The sequence below is a fragment of the Triticum dicoccoides genome, chromosome 5A (assembly GCF_002162155.2).
Source record: "Triticum dicoccoides isolate Atlit2015 ecotype Zavitan chromosome 5A, WEW_v2.0, whole genome shotgun sequence".
In the NCBI taxonomy this organism is placed as follows: Eukaryota; Viridiplantae; Streptophyta; class Magnoliopsida; order Poales; family Poaceae; genus Triticum; species Triticum dicoccoides.
The window spans coordinates 587383706-587400153 of NC_041388.1; the positions used below are offsets into that span (position 1 = coordinate 587383706).

Here is a 16448-nt window from a genome sequence, read left to right on the forward strand (position 1 = left end):
TGTTCCAGAAGAAGATAGCCGCGCCCTCGGCCATCCTCCAGGCAGTTCTGGGATCCTTGGAATCATGGAGACTGGCGGGAGCAAGATGCATGCAGCATCCCTTTGGGGTTCCGACGTGAGAGAGCACCCTACCCACTGTGTTCCTTAGGGCCTCTTTCTTTTCTCCGAACTTCTTCCTTCAGACCATGCGTCCGGCCTTGTAAATATTGCTCCCTGCCTCATAATATAAAAAGCCAGCAGTTGCTGGTAGTTTAAAAAAAATGAAAACGGGACAATATAGTAGGTATAGATTGTACGTGCTAACTTAAAATCATGTGTACATAACTATAGTTATGTGTAACTTTTCCTATTTTTTTATCTTTTTGTTGGATTTCTATCTTTTAATCTCAACCGTAAAAATCAATATCTTTTTTTTCGCGGGGGCATAAAATTAAGATCAATAGACCATATTTTTTATGCTGAAAGTATACAGATCAAAATAATATATTAATTTTTTTAGATGTATGATGATCTATGACCTCTAATTTGTTATAACACAGCCGTGACCATGCAAAAAAATATCACCACAGCCGTGCATATGGGAGTCAGCCGTGACCAAGCAAAAAAAAAAATCAACACAGCCGTACATATGGGAGTCTATCCGAGAAAAAAAAGAGGAAGTCTATCGTGAAAAAATATCAACACAGCCGTGCGTATAGGAGTCTATCCGGAGAAAAAAAGGAAAGTCTATCGTGAAATAGTTGGCTTTGTGAACAACCAATTCGAGAGAGGACGTCCATTGTAGCATAGATAATGTTATCATGTGCCTTACCCTTTTTTGAGCATCAGTACAGACACAAGCGCTCATATACACGCGCATACACTCACCCCTATAAATACACCCACGCACATCCTACCCCTATGAGCACCTCCGAAAGACTGAGCCGGCATATCATCTTGAGATTTACGAAGTCATCGTAGGCGCCTCGTCGTCGACGGGAACGTCTCCTCCCACTGAAAGCGCATCGCCGGAAATTCTGAAATAAATCCAAGAATAATGCGAGTACCACAGGATTTGAACCCTGGTGGGTTGGGGATACCACTGTCCACCTAACCAACTCAACCACAGGTTGATTCGCCCTTACCCTTTTTTGACCGAGTGAAGAATTGTCTTTGGTTTGATATTCCTTGTATACATACGTTTGTACTTTCCCTTTTACGTTTAGAGTCCGGATGTGGTTAGTACATCTTTTTTTTTAGTATATGTATAGTGACCATGGCTATAGATGTTTTAGAGTCCGGACATAGGACGTGCCTAGTACTTTTTTTCTAGTACATAATCATGGCTATACGTGTCATGTCTACCTAATAAAATACCTATTCCCTTTAATAGTATATATATATATATATAATATATATATATATATATATATATATATATATATATATATAATAGGTATAGAAATAGACTTTTTCCGTTTTCCGGTGGCATTTAGAGAAGCTAGCAGGCTGCCGTGCAGCCGATTATAACTAACAACATGCCCAAATACACGTACTAATACGGTGGTTAAGCCGTAAGCGTGGTCCTGTCCTGCATGGATCGATGGTTTTGGCGCGGCACCACTAGCACGTGAGCTGCGAGCGAAACGATGGACCAACGGACCAGGGAGAACGCAGTGTCTCAGAACAGGAGCTCGGAACGGATAAGTCGATCCCCACTGCATGCGGGCGCGCGCGTGCACGGTGCCGTGGGACGTGAACAGCGTCGCGCTCCGGCGGGGCCCCGGGGCGGAAGGAGAAGGAACCAGCCCATGCATGAGCACGTACCGCACCCTCCATTCCGCAGCGCCGGCCGGCCGGCATGCCGGTCCACGCGCCCCATGACGCCATGCATGCAGGTGAAGCACGTACTACCATGCATCCATCTCCGCCCCGGCCATCATCTCGACCGGCATGCATGCCAATCATGCACGGATGGTTCGTCCATGCATGCGCACGTGGACGTGTCTCCCTCCCGCCTCGCCAAGAGCGGCATGTCTATCTCTCGGCGTAGATTGATCGTCCCGTCGATCGTCCGTCCGTGCGTGTGATCGATTGGCCAGAACTTACCCGTTGCATGCTCGAACGCCCGCGTAACTGCGACGCGTTCGTGCGTGCGCGCTCGCTCAAGATGGATGGGTCGACCGGTCACCGTACCGGCGGTGGGGGCTCGGAGGTTTTAATTCCTTTCATGTGCGCTTGCTGGGCTGGGCTGGGCTAGGCTAGGCAAGCGGTGTAGCAGCAGCGCCACCGCACCTGCACTGCACGCACGTAGCGTGCGGTTGCGCGTCGGGGTCGCGGTCGCCGGCGGTCCCCCGGTCTCCGTTGGTGCAGTGCAGTGCATGCATGCTTCTTTTCGTGCCTTCTCCAAGCTCTGGTTAGCTAGCTAGCTGTTGGATCATGTATGTCTCGCCAGTCTGGCTGCACGCCTCCATGCCTGCTGCTAAGTTGGTATCATGAGTGCACGGTCATATGTGTCGGCGAGGCATTTGCTGCGAGTTTAGACTCTGTTTGCGGCATCCGTCATGACACGTGTGGTTAGCTTCGATCAACGATCGATTCCTCTCGCCAGCCCTCGTGCACAAGCTAGCTAGAATCAGAACGCACAGCTTCTTTTTGGTAGAGTAGAGGACCCGATCATGGCAATGGCCACCATAACAACTCTCGGACGATCGCACATCCAAAACTGGCAAGGGAAAACAGGAGACCTTTATATAATTGTTGACGAGGCTAAGGTACGTAGGTGCCGTTCTGCTCTGTTCCAGTGTCAACACGTACACTCGATTGGCACCTCCACCCGACCACCACGACTACGCGGTGAGCAACACGCACGAGCCAACTTTCGAGCGCGACGGCGACACGGCTAAACTGTAAATCAGCAGCTAGCTAGCCAGCGCGCAGTATGTTGATCGATCGCGCGCGTACGTAGTGCTCGATGTCGGATCCGTGTCAACATCACGCTAGCTTCACGCCCACTGTTGGTGTCACCCGATCACCGCGGGCGCGCGCGCACTGACCCGCCCCGGTCGTGTCGAGGAGGGCCAGCTCGATCGCCAGAGCAATCATCACGTACGGCGACGAGGATAGGAGAGAAAAGCAAAAGCTCCCATTAACCGACGTCGCTCGCGGCCGACAGCGAGTGGGTGCCGACGGCGACAGGGGAGCGGCACGGCCGGCCGAACCGGCTGCACACATGGCTGTCTCGGCCCTGCTCCCAGTCCACCCATGTCATCGCCGAGATCCATGCGCCGGCAGTGTCGTCCCTGTCTCGGGATCTAGAGGAGGATACGGATTACGGAGATCCGGGGGCGTGGGCGGGGTGACGGCGAGCTGCACGCACGCACGGCGCGTTCCCATGCAGCGTGCATGCATGCGCCGGCATGGGTGGGCGCGGGCCGTGTCGTCGTGCAGGCGACCGTCTACTCGGGGGCAGAGGGTACTGGCAGGCAGCCCGGCCATGCTTTGCTCCACCTACACTCAGACATACGCCGGCCGGCCTCCTTTCCTTCACCCGCACTTCTACCTCTACCACGACCGATCTAGATCTGCTGCTACCTAGTGGCGATCCCGCCGGCTCCGATTTCCAAAGAGTTGGGAATCTTGCTTCGTCCTAACGAATTGCAGGCACTGCCTGGCTTGCTCAGTTGACCTGCCGGCTGCCGCACCGCAGATCGGCATAAGAAAACAGCAGCACCACCAGTATGAACGTAGCACTAGCGAGTACTATAGCACAGTGCTCCTACTTGGTAGAGTTGAGTGATCACAAGGTCAAATAGACAAGGAGAGAAAAGAAAGCTATGGTGGCTGCCAGCACCACTGGCCGGATTCCCGGGAGAAGAAGTCCAAGATAGTATTACGTACCATCTGTACCGTGTACATACGTACTTTTTTTTTGAGAAATGTGTACGTGAGTACATGGAGCCAGCTAGCGTGCTGCGTGCGTGGGCTCAGTCCCTGCCTGCCTGCCCGCCCGCCCGCGACACCCAGACGTGCCCCTGCGTCGTCGGCGCAGCCAGCAGCCCACTACTCAGACACGACACATCTGCCGTTTGTTCCATGCAGTTCACTCATGCAAGCCAGTGACCCAGAGGCCAGAGTGTAAAACCAGCAGCAACAGGAGCAGTTTTCCTCTCAAAACCAGACAGCAGCGCCATTTTTTTCAACACCCGGATTGATTTAGGGGGGCACGTCTACCAAGGCCTACCTGCCGGCCGCAGACGGTACCGTACCGTACAGGAAAAGTAAAACTGTCCGTGCATGGTGCGAGTACGAGCAGCATGCAGGCTGCGAGGAAAACTTGTTGGCCTCGGCTGCATGCAGCTAGCGTCTCTCGTCGTTCTTCGCTGCATCATGCATGCAGTTTCTTGGATGGATCGTGCTTGCTGATCCGTGGAACGAAGCCTTGCTGGCGGCAGCAGGAATCGATCGGGCACATGCGGCGGAGGCGCGGAGCATATTTCTAGACAGGGCCCCCGGGGAGGGAGGTGCGTTGTATATTCCGGGCGGCGCAGGAGTTGTATATTTCACGCAGCTGCTGATGACTTGCTTGCATGTGTAGATTGTGTACTATCCCGTCGATCGGCTTTAATCCCAATCACACAGCCGCTCGCTTGCTTCATCGGGTACGAGGATGCTTGATATATTTTAGTCTCATGATTAAAAGTAGTGGGACTAAAACTTAGTAGCCTCATTTATGCTTGGATCCAAATACTAAAGAGACTAAAATCAAGTTAATGAGCATTTATTATCCTCCAAACCCTTCAATCCAGAATTCGCATGTGTTAAAAGAGATGAGTTAAATAAGAAGAGAGAGAACTAATCCATATTTTATTACGGGTACCCCTGACTAAAACATTTTAGTCTTAAGACTAGTTTTAACTCCTCTTTAGTCAGAGGTGCTTGGAACTTTAACCTATCAGAGAGACTATTTTTAGTCAGACTAAAATAAGTCTCTTGAATCCAAACACCCTCTATGTTACTCCACTCCTGCATCCCCCTTATCTACTCCCGTATTTACAAGCTCATCCGCGAGGTCCACGCTTCAGTTTATTTCGTCGGCTAATGATCAATTACCTTGTTGGATGTTTGTTGGTTCATGCAAACGCTTGAGGATCATGAAGGGTTCCCATGAAGCCATCAGTCTTGATCAGTGTTTTCAGCCAAAATTCTCTTACAATTCAAGCGTTATATCTTCATTCTAACCCTCATCGGAGTTCTTTTGTTTCAGCGCCAAGGTCCAAGGATAAGTATAAGAACAAGAGTTGCAAAGAGAGCCTTGGGTCAGTGGTTGGGAATGCAGTTGTGCAGCCTAACGACCCGAGTTCAATTCTTAGAATTGACAGCTGATGCATAGGGGTATTCCCCATTTATTGAGGATCAAGTTTGATGTATGGTGGAACCACTCATAAAAATATATCTTAATACTCATTTAAAAAATTATGAGGACCATGTTTATCTTGGTACTCATACTAAAATGGCCGTATGCATTCCTAGTTGGTGCAGAGGCCGGGGAAGTGAAATTCTCCCCCAATTTTTAGAGACTTGGGACCAGCTACGCAATTATAAGTTTTACCTTAGACCTCTTCTTTTTAAGCTCTCCCGAGGGCGACTCAGGGGCGACCTAGGGTTCCCTCGCGCCGCCACCTCCCCCTTTCCTTCCTCCTCGCCGCTGCCGGAGGCGGTCACCGGGGCCCCCGCGCGGCTGCCTGTGAGGGCGGCGGCGAGGCCTCTGGCCGCTCCCTTTCGGTGGTGAGGGCCCGGATCTGAGGCGGCGGCCTCGCTGGTGCGGACGGCGCCTCCGGCGGCGGGGAGTGCTCGTCGGTGAGGTCGGCCGGGTCCCCTCGGTTGCGCGGGCAGCGAGGTCCCGGTGGGCGCTGGTCGTGGCGCGGGGAGGCCCCGGGCTCCCCTCGTCAGATCTGAGGCGTTCTGGTCCGCTCGTGACGCATGACCTCCTGGCCGGCCTGGATCTTCGGCGTGCACGCGCCTGCTGATGCTGTGGCTGGTTCGGAGGTGGCGGCAGGGTGCTTGGCCGCCGGTGGCGACCACGGCGTCGATGGCGTCCCGAACGCCATTCCCTCCTTGGTGGCGGCGCCGAGGCTCAACTTCCCCTGCCTCCCCCCTTCCCCTGCGCCCGGGTGAAAACCCTAGCCCCGGTGGCTAAGCGGCGGCGGCGCCACAACGTCGTCACCTTCTTGAAGGCGCCGACTTGGGCATGGGTATGTTGGGCGTGTATGGCGAGCTTGTCTGGTTCCTGGTGGCGGCCCGTCCGGCCGTGTCTTCGATGGGGACCTCGCCCTTCCTTACCTTGTACCTGCTGTGATGGAGCGGTACTTCAGCTCACACATTGATGGCGACAGAGATCGGCGGCATGGCGTTGTGGAGGCTCGGCGTCCGATGCGCGGAGATGGACTCGCGCAGGAGGAGGTAGCTGTCTGGCATCATGGTGACGTCGATGGCAGAGTGGCCAAACAAGGTAGAAGCCTCAATATAATCTGAAGACGGGCCTGTGGAAGATGGCTGCGACGACACACGAGTGCGTCTGACCGGATTGTGCCCCAGACCCGGTATGTGGCTCGGCTGGGGCTTCCGGTTTTTGATGTTAGGTTTAGGTGAGTGGTTTGGGTAGTGGCCCAGCTAGCATCCCTTCATCATATGGATAGGAGTAGCGGCATATGTTGCCAAGATGGTGGATTCAGGTATATTGTTTATAATACTTTGTAAGGTCCTCGAGAATAATCAATAAAGTGGCCGTATGCATCTCCCAGATGCAGAGGCCGGGGGTCATCCTCCTTTTCTAAAAAAAATAAGAACAAGAGTTAAAGATGAGGGTAGTAAGAAGAGGACGACGGAGAGGGAAGGGGATGGGACAGGAGGAGAGCGGAGCAGTCGAGAGTGACTATGGTTTGGTCCGAAGTAGCGTATATGTGAGGTCAAACTGGGTTAGCCTGGGCCCGTCATCCACGTCCGGGCATGTCCGAACAGTCCCATATCCACACCCATACATGTGCTGGTTTTGACGAGTGCCAACAACCCGTACATTTAGGATGGCTATGAGGGGTCCTGTTGAGAAAATGTCCGGTAGTGGTTTGGCTGTCCGTCCAGACTTCTTGGGAGGGTTTGAGGCAGTCTAGTTGTAGATGCCCTTAGTTATGGCTAAAACATTCAGTAAACTTTAGTTTGACATCATCCAAACATGTTAATAATGACACCAATTAGGCATGGAACTGGAAATTTGGGCCTAGAATAACTACTTTCACCTCTTTTTTTGCATAGTAATTCACGTAAACAAACAAAACTGAGAAGACTGTAGAACCTTAGCATTTTCTCAAAAAACATCAACCTAGATAAAAATCAAGATCGAAGAATTCTCTGTGCATGATGCCAAGGCCCATCACCGGCAACCACCAAAAGACTCGTGGCAAATCACCTCTTCCCCCGACCTCGACACAGCTCCATCGCTGATATGCGGTTTTTTTGACCTCCAAAATGGCCATTAATTCTTCTTCTCTTCCCATTTCCTTTTTCGACTTCTTTGTACTGAAACATGTAAGAAAAAAGAAGAACAAAAGGGAAGAGTTTTATGGCTAAAATGTATGCACCTCCTGTGGAGATGCATTTAATTTAGGAGCTAGCACTTGGGAAACCTGAGAAAACTGGTCTAGATTGCCAATGAAATAGGGTTGATCTTAAACAGTATGTATATCATGCAACATGTGCCCAAGTTTCCAATCAAGTGAGTAAGCCAGCACTGGTTCAACCAACTAGCAAAGACAACCATCCATTAAAGCCAACACAGACCATCCATTAGACAAACCCTAAGCTAGCCACAAACAATCAGCTGCATTGACACAAACTGCATGCAGGCGACTTCTGACAGAATTACAATAAACTTCTAACGGTTCGACTTCGCTTTAGACTCCATTGACACAAATTGGACCATACCACATTACGCACAGCCGTGCACAAGTTCCTGCTTGTTCCGCAGCCTGCGCGCTCTGTCCACAATCCGACGAGGTTGCAGCGCTCGCCGATACAGAAGGTGAATGACGATGACGTTCAAATCCCCGCTGATGTAGCTCCCCAGGGTGCAGTCATTGTGCAGTAGTGGCTTCCCGGAAAAGAAGAGACACTGTTGGGATGGGGGAATCCCCTCCTCCTTGTGAATATTCGCCTTGACATCCTTAATCGTGTCTCTAATGCTAACGGCAGGAAAAATGGTCTTGCCAGTCAGCATCTTGATGTGAATCGCACTATTCCTTGCGATGTACGGGGCAAGGAGAAGCCCGCACTCCCACAACTTATGAATATTGCAGTCCGACAGGGTACGGTGATTCTCGAGCTGCTTGCCGGCATAGATGAGGGGAAAAGGTGTGGTGGCACCCGGGACTCCCGGCACCCCCTTATCAGCCCGTCCAGTCACTCTGAGATTCGAGCTGGGGTCTGTCTAGGATCAGATAATTTGCAGCACCCTGAAGCTTTGTCAGCCCATTTGCCTCACAGCGGTAGCAGAGAAGTTTGGCGCATGGCAGGGATATAGGACCGAGCAGTAGATGCCTGTCTATGACCAGCCTACCCCCGATAGGTATGGCACTACAGTCACTGTTCTTGATGGGAAGAAAGGAAAGGAGAGAGAGAGCATCCACATTTCTTGTCCCGGGATTTTGGTGTCTTTCACTTGTGAGAGAGGCCATGAGAGTGAGAGGGGAGGAGAGAGAGGACGCTGTTTTGTCAGAGAGAGAGAGAGGTGCCATGAAAGAAAGAAAAGAAGGGAGAGAAGTGGCGTGTGTCAGAGAAAAAATGGAGCAGAGAGGGGTGATGCGAGAGAGGGAGACGGGAAAAAAGGTATTTTGTATTCTATAGGCAATGGGTTCATCGGGAAGTGACACGTGCTGTGGAATCTCCTACTAGTAATCTACAGGGACCTACCAAAGGCCTAGCTCTCGCTGCTACTCCCTCCGTTCCAAATTACTTGTCGCTCAAATGGATGTATCTAGCACTAAAATAGTATTAGATTCATCCACTTGAGCGACTCAACTAGGCCTGCAAAAACAAACAACGTTGCAGTCCGTGCCACAGATCACCAGGTCTCCTGCCATCTACAAACGGTGGTGATAAGCGGGAGTCTGGACACCCGGGTCCTAAAAAGCCGGTCTCTAGATGAGGCGCTGCATGTACGAAGGAATGCCCACCTGATCATAAACCATCGCCTTGACATCCTCGATAGTATCTGAACTCAAAACCGCAAGATCAATGATCTCGCCGGTCAGCTGCTTGACTTTCAGATGCAGGAAAGGGAAAGGGACAAGCTCAAAGGTGCAGAAAGTCTCAATGTTGTAATCTGCAAGGGTGCGGCCATCCTTCAGCCGCTTGCCCGCAAAGATGAGACCCTGCTCATCCCAAGGAACGTCCTCCTGACTCTGAATCATCGCCTTCACATGCTTGATGGTATCTGAACTCTTAACCGCAAGATCAATGATATTGCCAGTCCGCGTCTTGACAAATATACGCATGTGAAGGACAAGCTGTAGGGTGCTCAGATTCTTAATGTTGTAATCTGCCAGGGTGCCGCCATGCACCAGCTTCTTGCCAGCAAAGATAAGACCCTGCATGTCTAGATCGTGATCACGCATTTTAGCCTCGACATCCTCGATCTTATTTGAACTCTTGACCTTAAGAGGGTTTTCTAGAAAAGGAGGATGACCCCCGGCCTCTGCATCTGGGCGATGCATACGGCCACTTTATTAATTATTCTCACAAGACCTTACAAAGTCATACAATAATAAGACTAAAGCCGTCGTCTAAGCAACAAACTGTCGCTACATCTATCCAGTTGATGAAGGGGCGCAGATAGCCTGGGCCTAATACCAAACAGACATCACAGCCAAGCCTAATATCTGAGACTTAAGACCCCAACCTAGCCACTTGCCGGGTTTGGGGCACACACTGGTCCGGCGTGCTCTCAGAGGCCGCCGCCGCCAACTGCCACCGCTCCATCTTCAGAACTGTATTGATGCATCAACCTTGCTCGGCCCAGCTATCATCGACGCCACCACGACGCCCAACGACACCTCCTCCCTATGCGCAAATAGCTGTACACGTCGTGGTCGCCACTGATACACCTCAGTGCCATGCTGCCACGTACCACCAGCCGACACAGCTTGAAGCCCTTGAAGGATCCGTCGTGCGTAGCACCTGCCGACCAGGCATGACCAAGCATAGCACCTATCGGTCAGGCATGACTTGACATCTCCACCGAAGCTCCATGCAAGACGAAGCCGCTCCACCTCCCGCCTCTGACTTCCAGCACTGCTCCACAAAACGACGCTCCCAAGAGAGAAACGACACCGCAGTGCCGTCATCGTCCGGTCTGGAACACCAGATCCTAGGGTTTCCCCCGGAGCAATACAAGTGGGTCGACGGAAGTCACATGACGATGCCTTCATCAAGGTAACGACGTGGAACGCCGCCATCGCCCGCCGTCGGCCCGGTTTTCACCGGCAACTACGTCTCCCCGACTCGCAGCTGGTGCCAGATGACGGATCCCGAGATCCGAACACCCAGCCTCAGGCCGACCACCTCTGACGGAAGAGATGACCACCACCGCCGGCTGCACCGGTCAGAACAGATCTGATCGGAGGTGCCGCCGACGAGACCACCAGGCCCTCCATGCCGCCGTCGCTGATCTGAAGACAGCATGCACGCCACCGCAGTCGCCGCCGCCCGAAGGGCCATCCGCAGCACCAGCAGCCCTGGCCTGCCGCACCAAGCCGTCGCCGTCCGAGGACGGGCCGGCCTCCGCCGCCTGCCGCAGATCCCAGATCGGTCGCGCCATCCCACGCCTTGGGGTCCGCCCCACCCTGGAGACGCGCGAGAGAGGAGATCCCCCGCCATCGCCGTCGGCCTCCGGGCTTAGCCCGGCGGCGTCTTCCGGTGGCGGCGGAGGGAGGGGAGGAGGGAGTTTGCGGCGGCGGCGGCTAAATTTTTGACCTTAAGAGTGTACGTCCTACTATTTGTGGTCTTGACAAAGACATGCATCTGTTGAACAAGCATACGAAACATGAGCTATTTTTAGACAAAGAGCATCCGTTAAAGCCACCAAACACAAATTCCATCAAATTGGTAGAACCAAGAACCAAAATCCACTCATAAGCCACAACAAATCGACAGATTTTATGGGGTTAACAATATCAGTTGCATGGGTAAGAAATCTAGTTCAGATCAGAACAACTAGGGACGTTTACACTACACATGGACTAAGAATGAATGATCAACATGAATATTAGGACTATCTTTGATTATCCTGTTATACTTTTTCATAAACAAATAAAAAAAATCAAGGATCTAACACAAAATTGCGAAGCTAAAACACACACATGCAAAATTGCAAGCAATCCAGTATCTCACACAAAATTGATAGATAGATGAGGACAAACTACTCAAGAGAAAATACAACAGATCATGTCTCTTCTTATAGATAGGAACAGAAGACGAACTATTTTGACAACCTCCATCTAATAATTCCTAAGGTCTGATCCATCATATGAGATCAGCCACATATTTTACGAGTCGCCCCTCCAAATTAATCCACGGATAGCAAATACATCAGGAAGAAGTTCACTTTTCTACCCTGGCCTGAAGTGTAGGGTTTGTCCACTTAATGCCCAAAGTATTTTTTGGGGGCCCATTTTACTCATCCTAAGGATATGTACGTGGTCACTGCACCCCTCAAACCGGTATTTGTCAGCGGTATGCGTATCAGTACCCACACAGAGGAAGATGTGGGTAATTCAGAGAGGTGCAAGAGAATGACAGAGGAACAAGATAACTCGTCAGGATTTTCTGTGATTAATAATGTTCAAATGTGATATTACGTCAAAAAACCAGACATAGTGGATGAAGTATTCATACTTAGATGGAGTAAATGGACAACAATAATACTTTGGTGCACTTGGAAAATAATAAAAAGGGCCTTTTCCACCTAAGTAGTATTATCCAATACTTTCTAGATGTCATGCATATCATGAGTTTGTATGCCACTAGTATCATCAACAACTGTATTATGGTTTAGAATATCTTGTAACATATAAGCATTAACAACAACGTGTTATGATATAAAGCATCGTCCCATAATACATTATTGTCCAGCACAAAATGTCAATGATTTATAAAGTTTCTCAGATCAGTCATTGTCCATAAACAAGACAGTAAAAGGCAATGCTAAGTGCTGAACAGGTACAAGAAAATTTGGAGGTGATATAATTCTGCAAGGCATATATCATTGTGCAAAAAAAAAAAACTCAGATAGCAGATGCAGAACATGAAGACATAGGTTTACTCAATTCTACTCCCTCCGTTCCAAATTACTCGTCGTGGTTTTAGTTCAAATTTGAACTAAAACCACGATGAGTAATTTGGAATGGAGGGAGTAGATAAGAAGGCACTACAAGATTGTTGAGCAGGAGATTAATCAATGAAGTTCACTAGAACTTGAGGAGATTAGCAACAAGAATGTAGATCTGGGATGCACAGCGTAAAGATGGAGTTGGGGTGGGAAATAGTGAGTGAAGGGAGACTCACTGTGCGATGTCCAAAACAGTGTCTGCCGGACTTGCATCGCCGAATAGAAGCTATATGCATTCCAATGATATCCCTCCTGAGCTTTTTACTAGTCTCCTGTTACAGAACATACTCATTAGCACTCTCCACAAGAGCATTATGGTGGTCCTATATAGATACCAGATGGCAGATACGAGTATCATATAAAGGCAAACCTAATATATACACTTTATTCTTGGTCGTGTTTCCAGCAGCACATAGCTGATGCATGCATCCAACAAAGAATTTGGACGCTCATGTCCTTTCAGCACAAACTTACAGTGGCACATATAAGAAAGCAATCATTGGACTATAAAGAAAAACTAGTTATTCTACTATATATATTAGAAAATTAGCACAACGTCAGTTGACCATCACACAGCATGAGATGAAACAACCAAACTGACAGAAGTGAATTTAGAAAAATAACCATTTCAATGTTAAAATTTTATCATGCAAATTTACATACTCCCTCCGTTTCTAAATATAAGTCTTTGTAGAGATTCCACTATTGACCACATACGGATGTATATAAATGCATTTTAAATATGATTCACTCATTTTGCTCTGTATGTAGTCCATAGTGAAATCTTCCCAAAGACTTATATTTAGGAACGGAGGGAGTAGTAAACAAAATATTGTCCATTGACTATATGTGGCAAGACATGATCACGACACAAATAACACTCAAAGGATACTACACTTGGAAATGGCGTACTTACATTTGATAAGGAAGAGGCACACTTGCGTTTCAGGCTAGTGATCTCAGGTTGGCGATTTTTGAGTTCTTGGATTTCATCATCTTTCTCCTTCACCAAGGAGCGCATCTCCTTTAGCTTATCCTCTAGAATCACTATCTTGTTTCCATAATCAACAACTTCTGCTTCCATCATGCGATTCTCCTTTACAAGCTTTTGCGTGGCTTCAGTAGCTTGTGTTGCCGCAGTTCCTTGTCCTTAAGAAGCATAGCATAGTCCAGCAACTCCTGCTCCTTTATATTGAACTGACTCCAAACAAAATCCTTTACAGCAAGTAATCCGATGTTTTCTGCACGGAGTTTTTCAATAACTTCATCTTTCTCCTTCAGCAAGGAACCCATTTCATGTAGCTTCTGTTGAGCCACGAGAGCTTCTGCTTGGAGTCTGCCAATCTCATTGTCCTTGTTTTGGGCTGCGACGTGCATCGCCTGTACATTCTGCTGATGCTTCTTCGCTTCTTCAATAGCCTGTGCTGCCTCTAGTTTTTTGTTCTCAAAGAGCGCGTTGTCCTTTTCCATGGTCCTCAACTGGTTCAAAAGAACATCTTTTACGGAATAAACATCCTTATCCTTCTTCGACAACAGGGTCTCAAAAGCTCCTTTTAGTTTTCTAAGGTTTGCTCTCAACACTTTTACACTGTGCTCATGATCCCCAAGCTCTAGGCGATCTTGAACTTCCTTCAGTTTCGATTAACATTAAGAGAGCGAACAAAGAATTAGGGAAGTCGATGAGATGCACAAGCTGGAGTGCAAGCTTTTGACCAATGCATCTGATTTCTCGGCAAGTACATTACCTTAGATTCAGTGTTACGGAGGGCAAGAAGACCTCTACAAGCTCTGACATCCTCCAAGTCACCCTCGTGGAGTTCTACATCGAACGCACAAGGCATCGATATCAGTAGCAACATAAATTCCTTTCTAAATGAGGAAGCTAACACAAATTGCAATGTAACGTGTAGGTAAAATCTGTACAAAGTAACATATTCACACCGGTCAAAATGCAAAAGATGGTCGACATAAAGACAAACATAATAAGAAATCAATACAATTGTTGCTGCAACTTCGTTAAGAGAATATTTCTTCCCAACTTCACAGTGTACTAACTGAGCCTTTATTTTGGAGCTACACAATAGCAAGAGCTCCCAGTGACAGATCTTCGCCACTGACATTTATATACGATGCTCCAAAACATGAAAGCACATGCTGCTAATTGCTAAAACTACGGACAAGAGTCGGGCAACTCTGCTTTTCTTGACGATCTGTACAGATTCGAGTACGTTGTTGTCTACAACGCCGGCTGAACAAGTAGGCAACCGAGGTGCGAGGGGGCTCCCCCTTTTGACCCCTTGGCAGATCTTGAGTATCACTGGCACATACGCTGGGCAATACATCATGCATGGTTTCATGGACATCAAGATGAAGGAGTGGGCGGAACCTAATGACCCGCAACATCGTCAATTTGCCATCGTGCCCAGTTTGGTTGTCTCCATTATTGGAGGCTCTAGCGACATCGGTGGTGTTAGTATCATTGCATTGGTAGATACATTTTCCCACCATGGCGTCGAACATATAAAATACGACATCATGATATATATCGCTAATCATCCGGAATAATGTGTGACTCATGATATTCATCGCTAAACATCCATTTTTGTTATCATGCATTCTTTCGATAAAAGGGGCCACACAACCTAAGACGGGTCTTTTTCTCATACATCATGGCATGATGCGTGGCATACTTGCACGATGAGCAAACTAAAATTAATGAAACATGCATGGTGACATTATGAGTCAGTAATTGCATATTAAGTGAATTGAGTTACAGTAGGGATCAAGTATTTATGTACATATGATTTGCAGCGTTTATTTCAAAGCTCTTAGAAAAAGGGAACCCAATGTTCAAAAAAAAAGAAAAAGAAAAAGAAAAAGGGAACCCACCGGACAGAGAGGGCTGACCGTCGGATTTCAATCCAACGGTCCCGACGGACCACAGAGAAAAGAAGCAGGGGGGACGAAACAGCCAAGCAGGTTGGGGAAAAAGAAATGAAAGCAGAGCTAATGGCAGAGGGCTGGAGAACATAGCAAAACCCTAGTCGCCACGCCACCGCCCGCCGCCCGATTCCGATGGACTTCGCGGAGCTGGAGGCCGTGGAGGGCCTCCGCTGGCCGTGGCACTCGTGGCCGCCGACGCCCTCCGCCGCGGAGGCGCTGGTCGTCCCCACGGCGGTGCTCTGCACGCCGCTCCACCCGACGGCGCCCGACCTGCTCCCGATCCTCCCCTACCCGCCCCTCCGCTGCGCCTCCCCGGCCTGCGCCGCGGCCCTCAACCCCTTCTCCCGCGTCCACCACGCCTCCGCGCGCTGGTCCTGCTCCTTCTGCGGCTCCAATGCCAACCCCTACCCGCGCCACATCTCCCCCGATTCGATCCCCGCCGAGCTATTCCCCACCCACTCCAGCGTCGAGTACACGCTTCCCCCGGACCCTGCCGAGGTGGGGGGTGGCGCCCCGCCCGCAATCGTGTTCGTCGTGGACGCGGCCACCGCGGGGGACGAGCTCGCCGCGCTCAAGGCGGAGCTGCTCAGGGTCGTGCAGGGGCTGCCTGAGAGGGTCAGGGTGGCGCTCGTCACGTTCTCGGCGTCGGTGTGGGTGCACGATCTCGGCTTTGAGGGCTGCGCCAGGGTGGTCGTGTTCAATGGGGAGCGTGAGCTCGAGTCGGACAAGGTCGGTGAATTCTAATTTGAGATGTGATCCTACTATCCTGGGGTGTTGCTTACTTACATTATATGCTTATTATTGGTGAAACATATCAGTGCACTGTGCAAGCTGTATAGTCAGTAGGAATCACATTTAGTCCACTGTTTTTGCCTGGAGTATATGGTGAGAAAAGAACAGTTTCTGATTCCAAGCATTGCGCATATTGACTTAAACCTTCCACATCAATGGGGATCTTACCTTGGCTAAAAGACCTAGCTTCCCCGAATGTCCTGTTTCATAAACCGCTTATAAACAAGCTCAAGTGAGCATATTGAACAAAATCACAAGACAGATTAGAACAGTTCCTAGGTTCAAGCCAGGCTTA

General features: G+C 49.6%; 1 protein-coding gene and 1 pseudogene across 1 annotated transcript in view; one reads left to right on the forward strand and one right to left on the reverse strand.

Annotated features, from left to right (window-relative positions):
• Positions 1–12497: 12497 nt before the first annotated feature.
• On the reverse strand, positions 12498–14259 carry LOC119300073 (annotated as a pseudogene).
• Positions 14260–15413: 1154 nt separating this feature from the next.
• The window catches only part of LOC119303092 (protein transport protein sec23-1-like), a 4096-nt gene continuing 3061 nt past the window's right edge, over positions 15414–16448 (forward strand). The window contains exon 1 of the mRNA XM_037580182.1: positions 15414–16090. Within this exon, the coding sequence (XP_037436079.1) occupies positions 15494–16090 (597 nt within the window). The 5' untranslated portion in view covers positions 15414–15493. The remainder of the gene's footprint in view (positions 16091–16448) is intronic.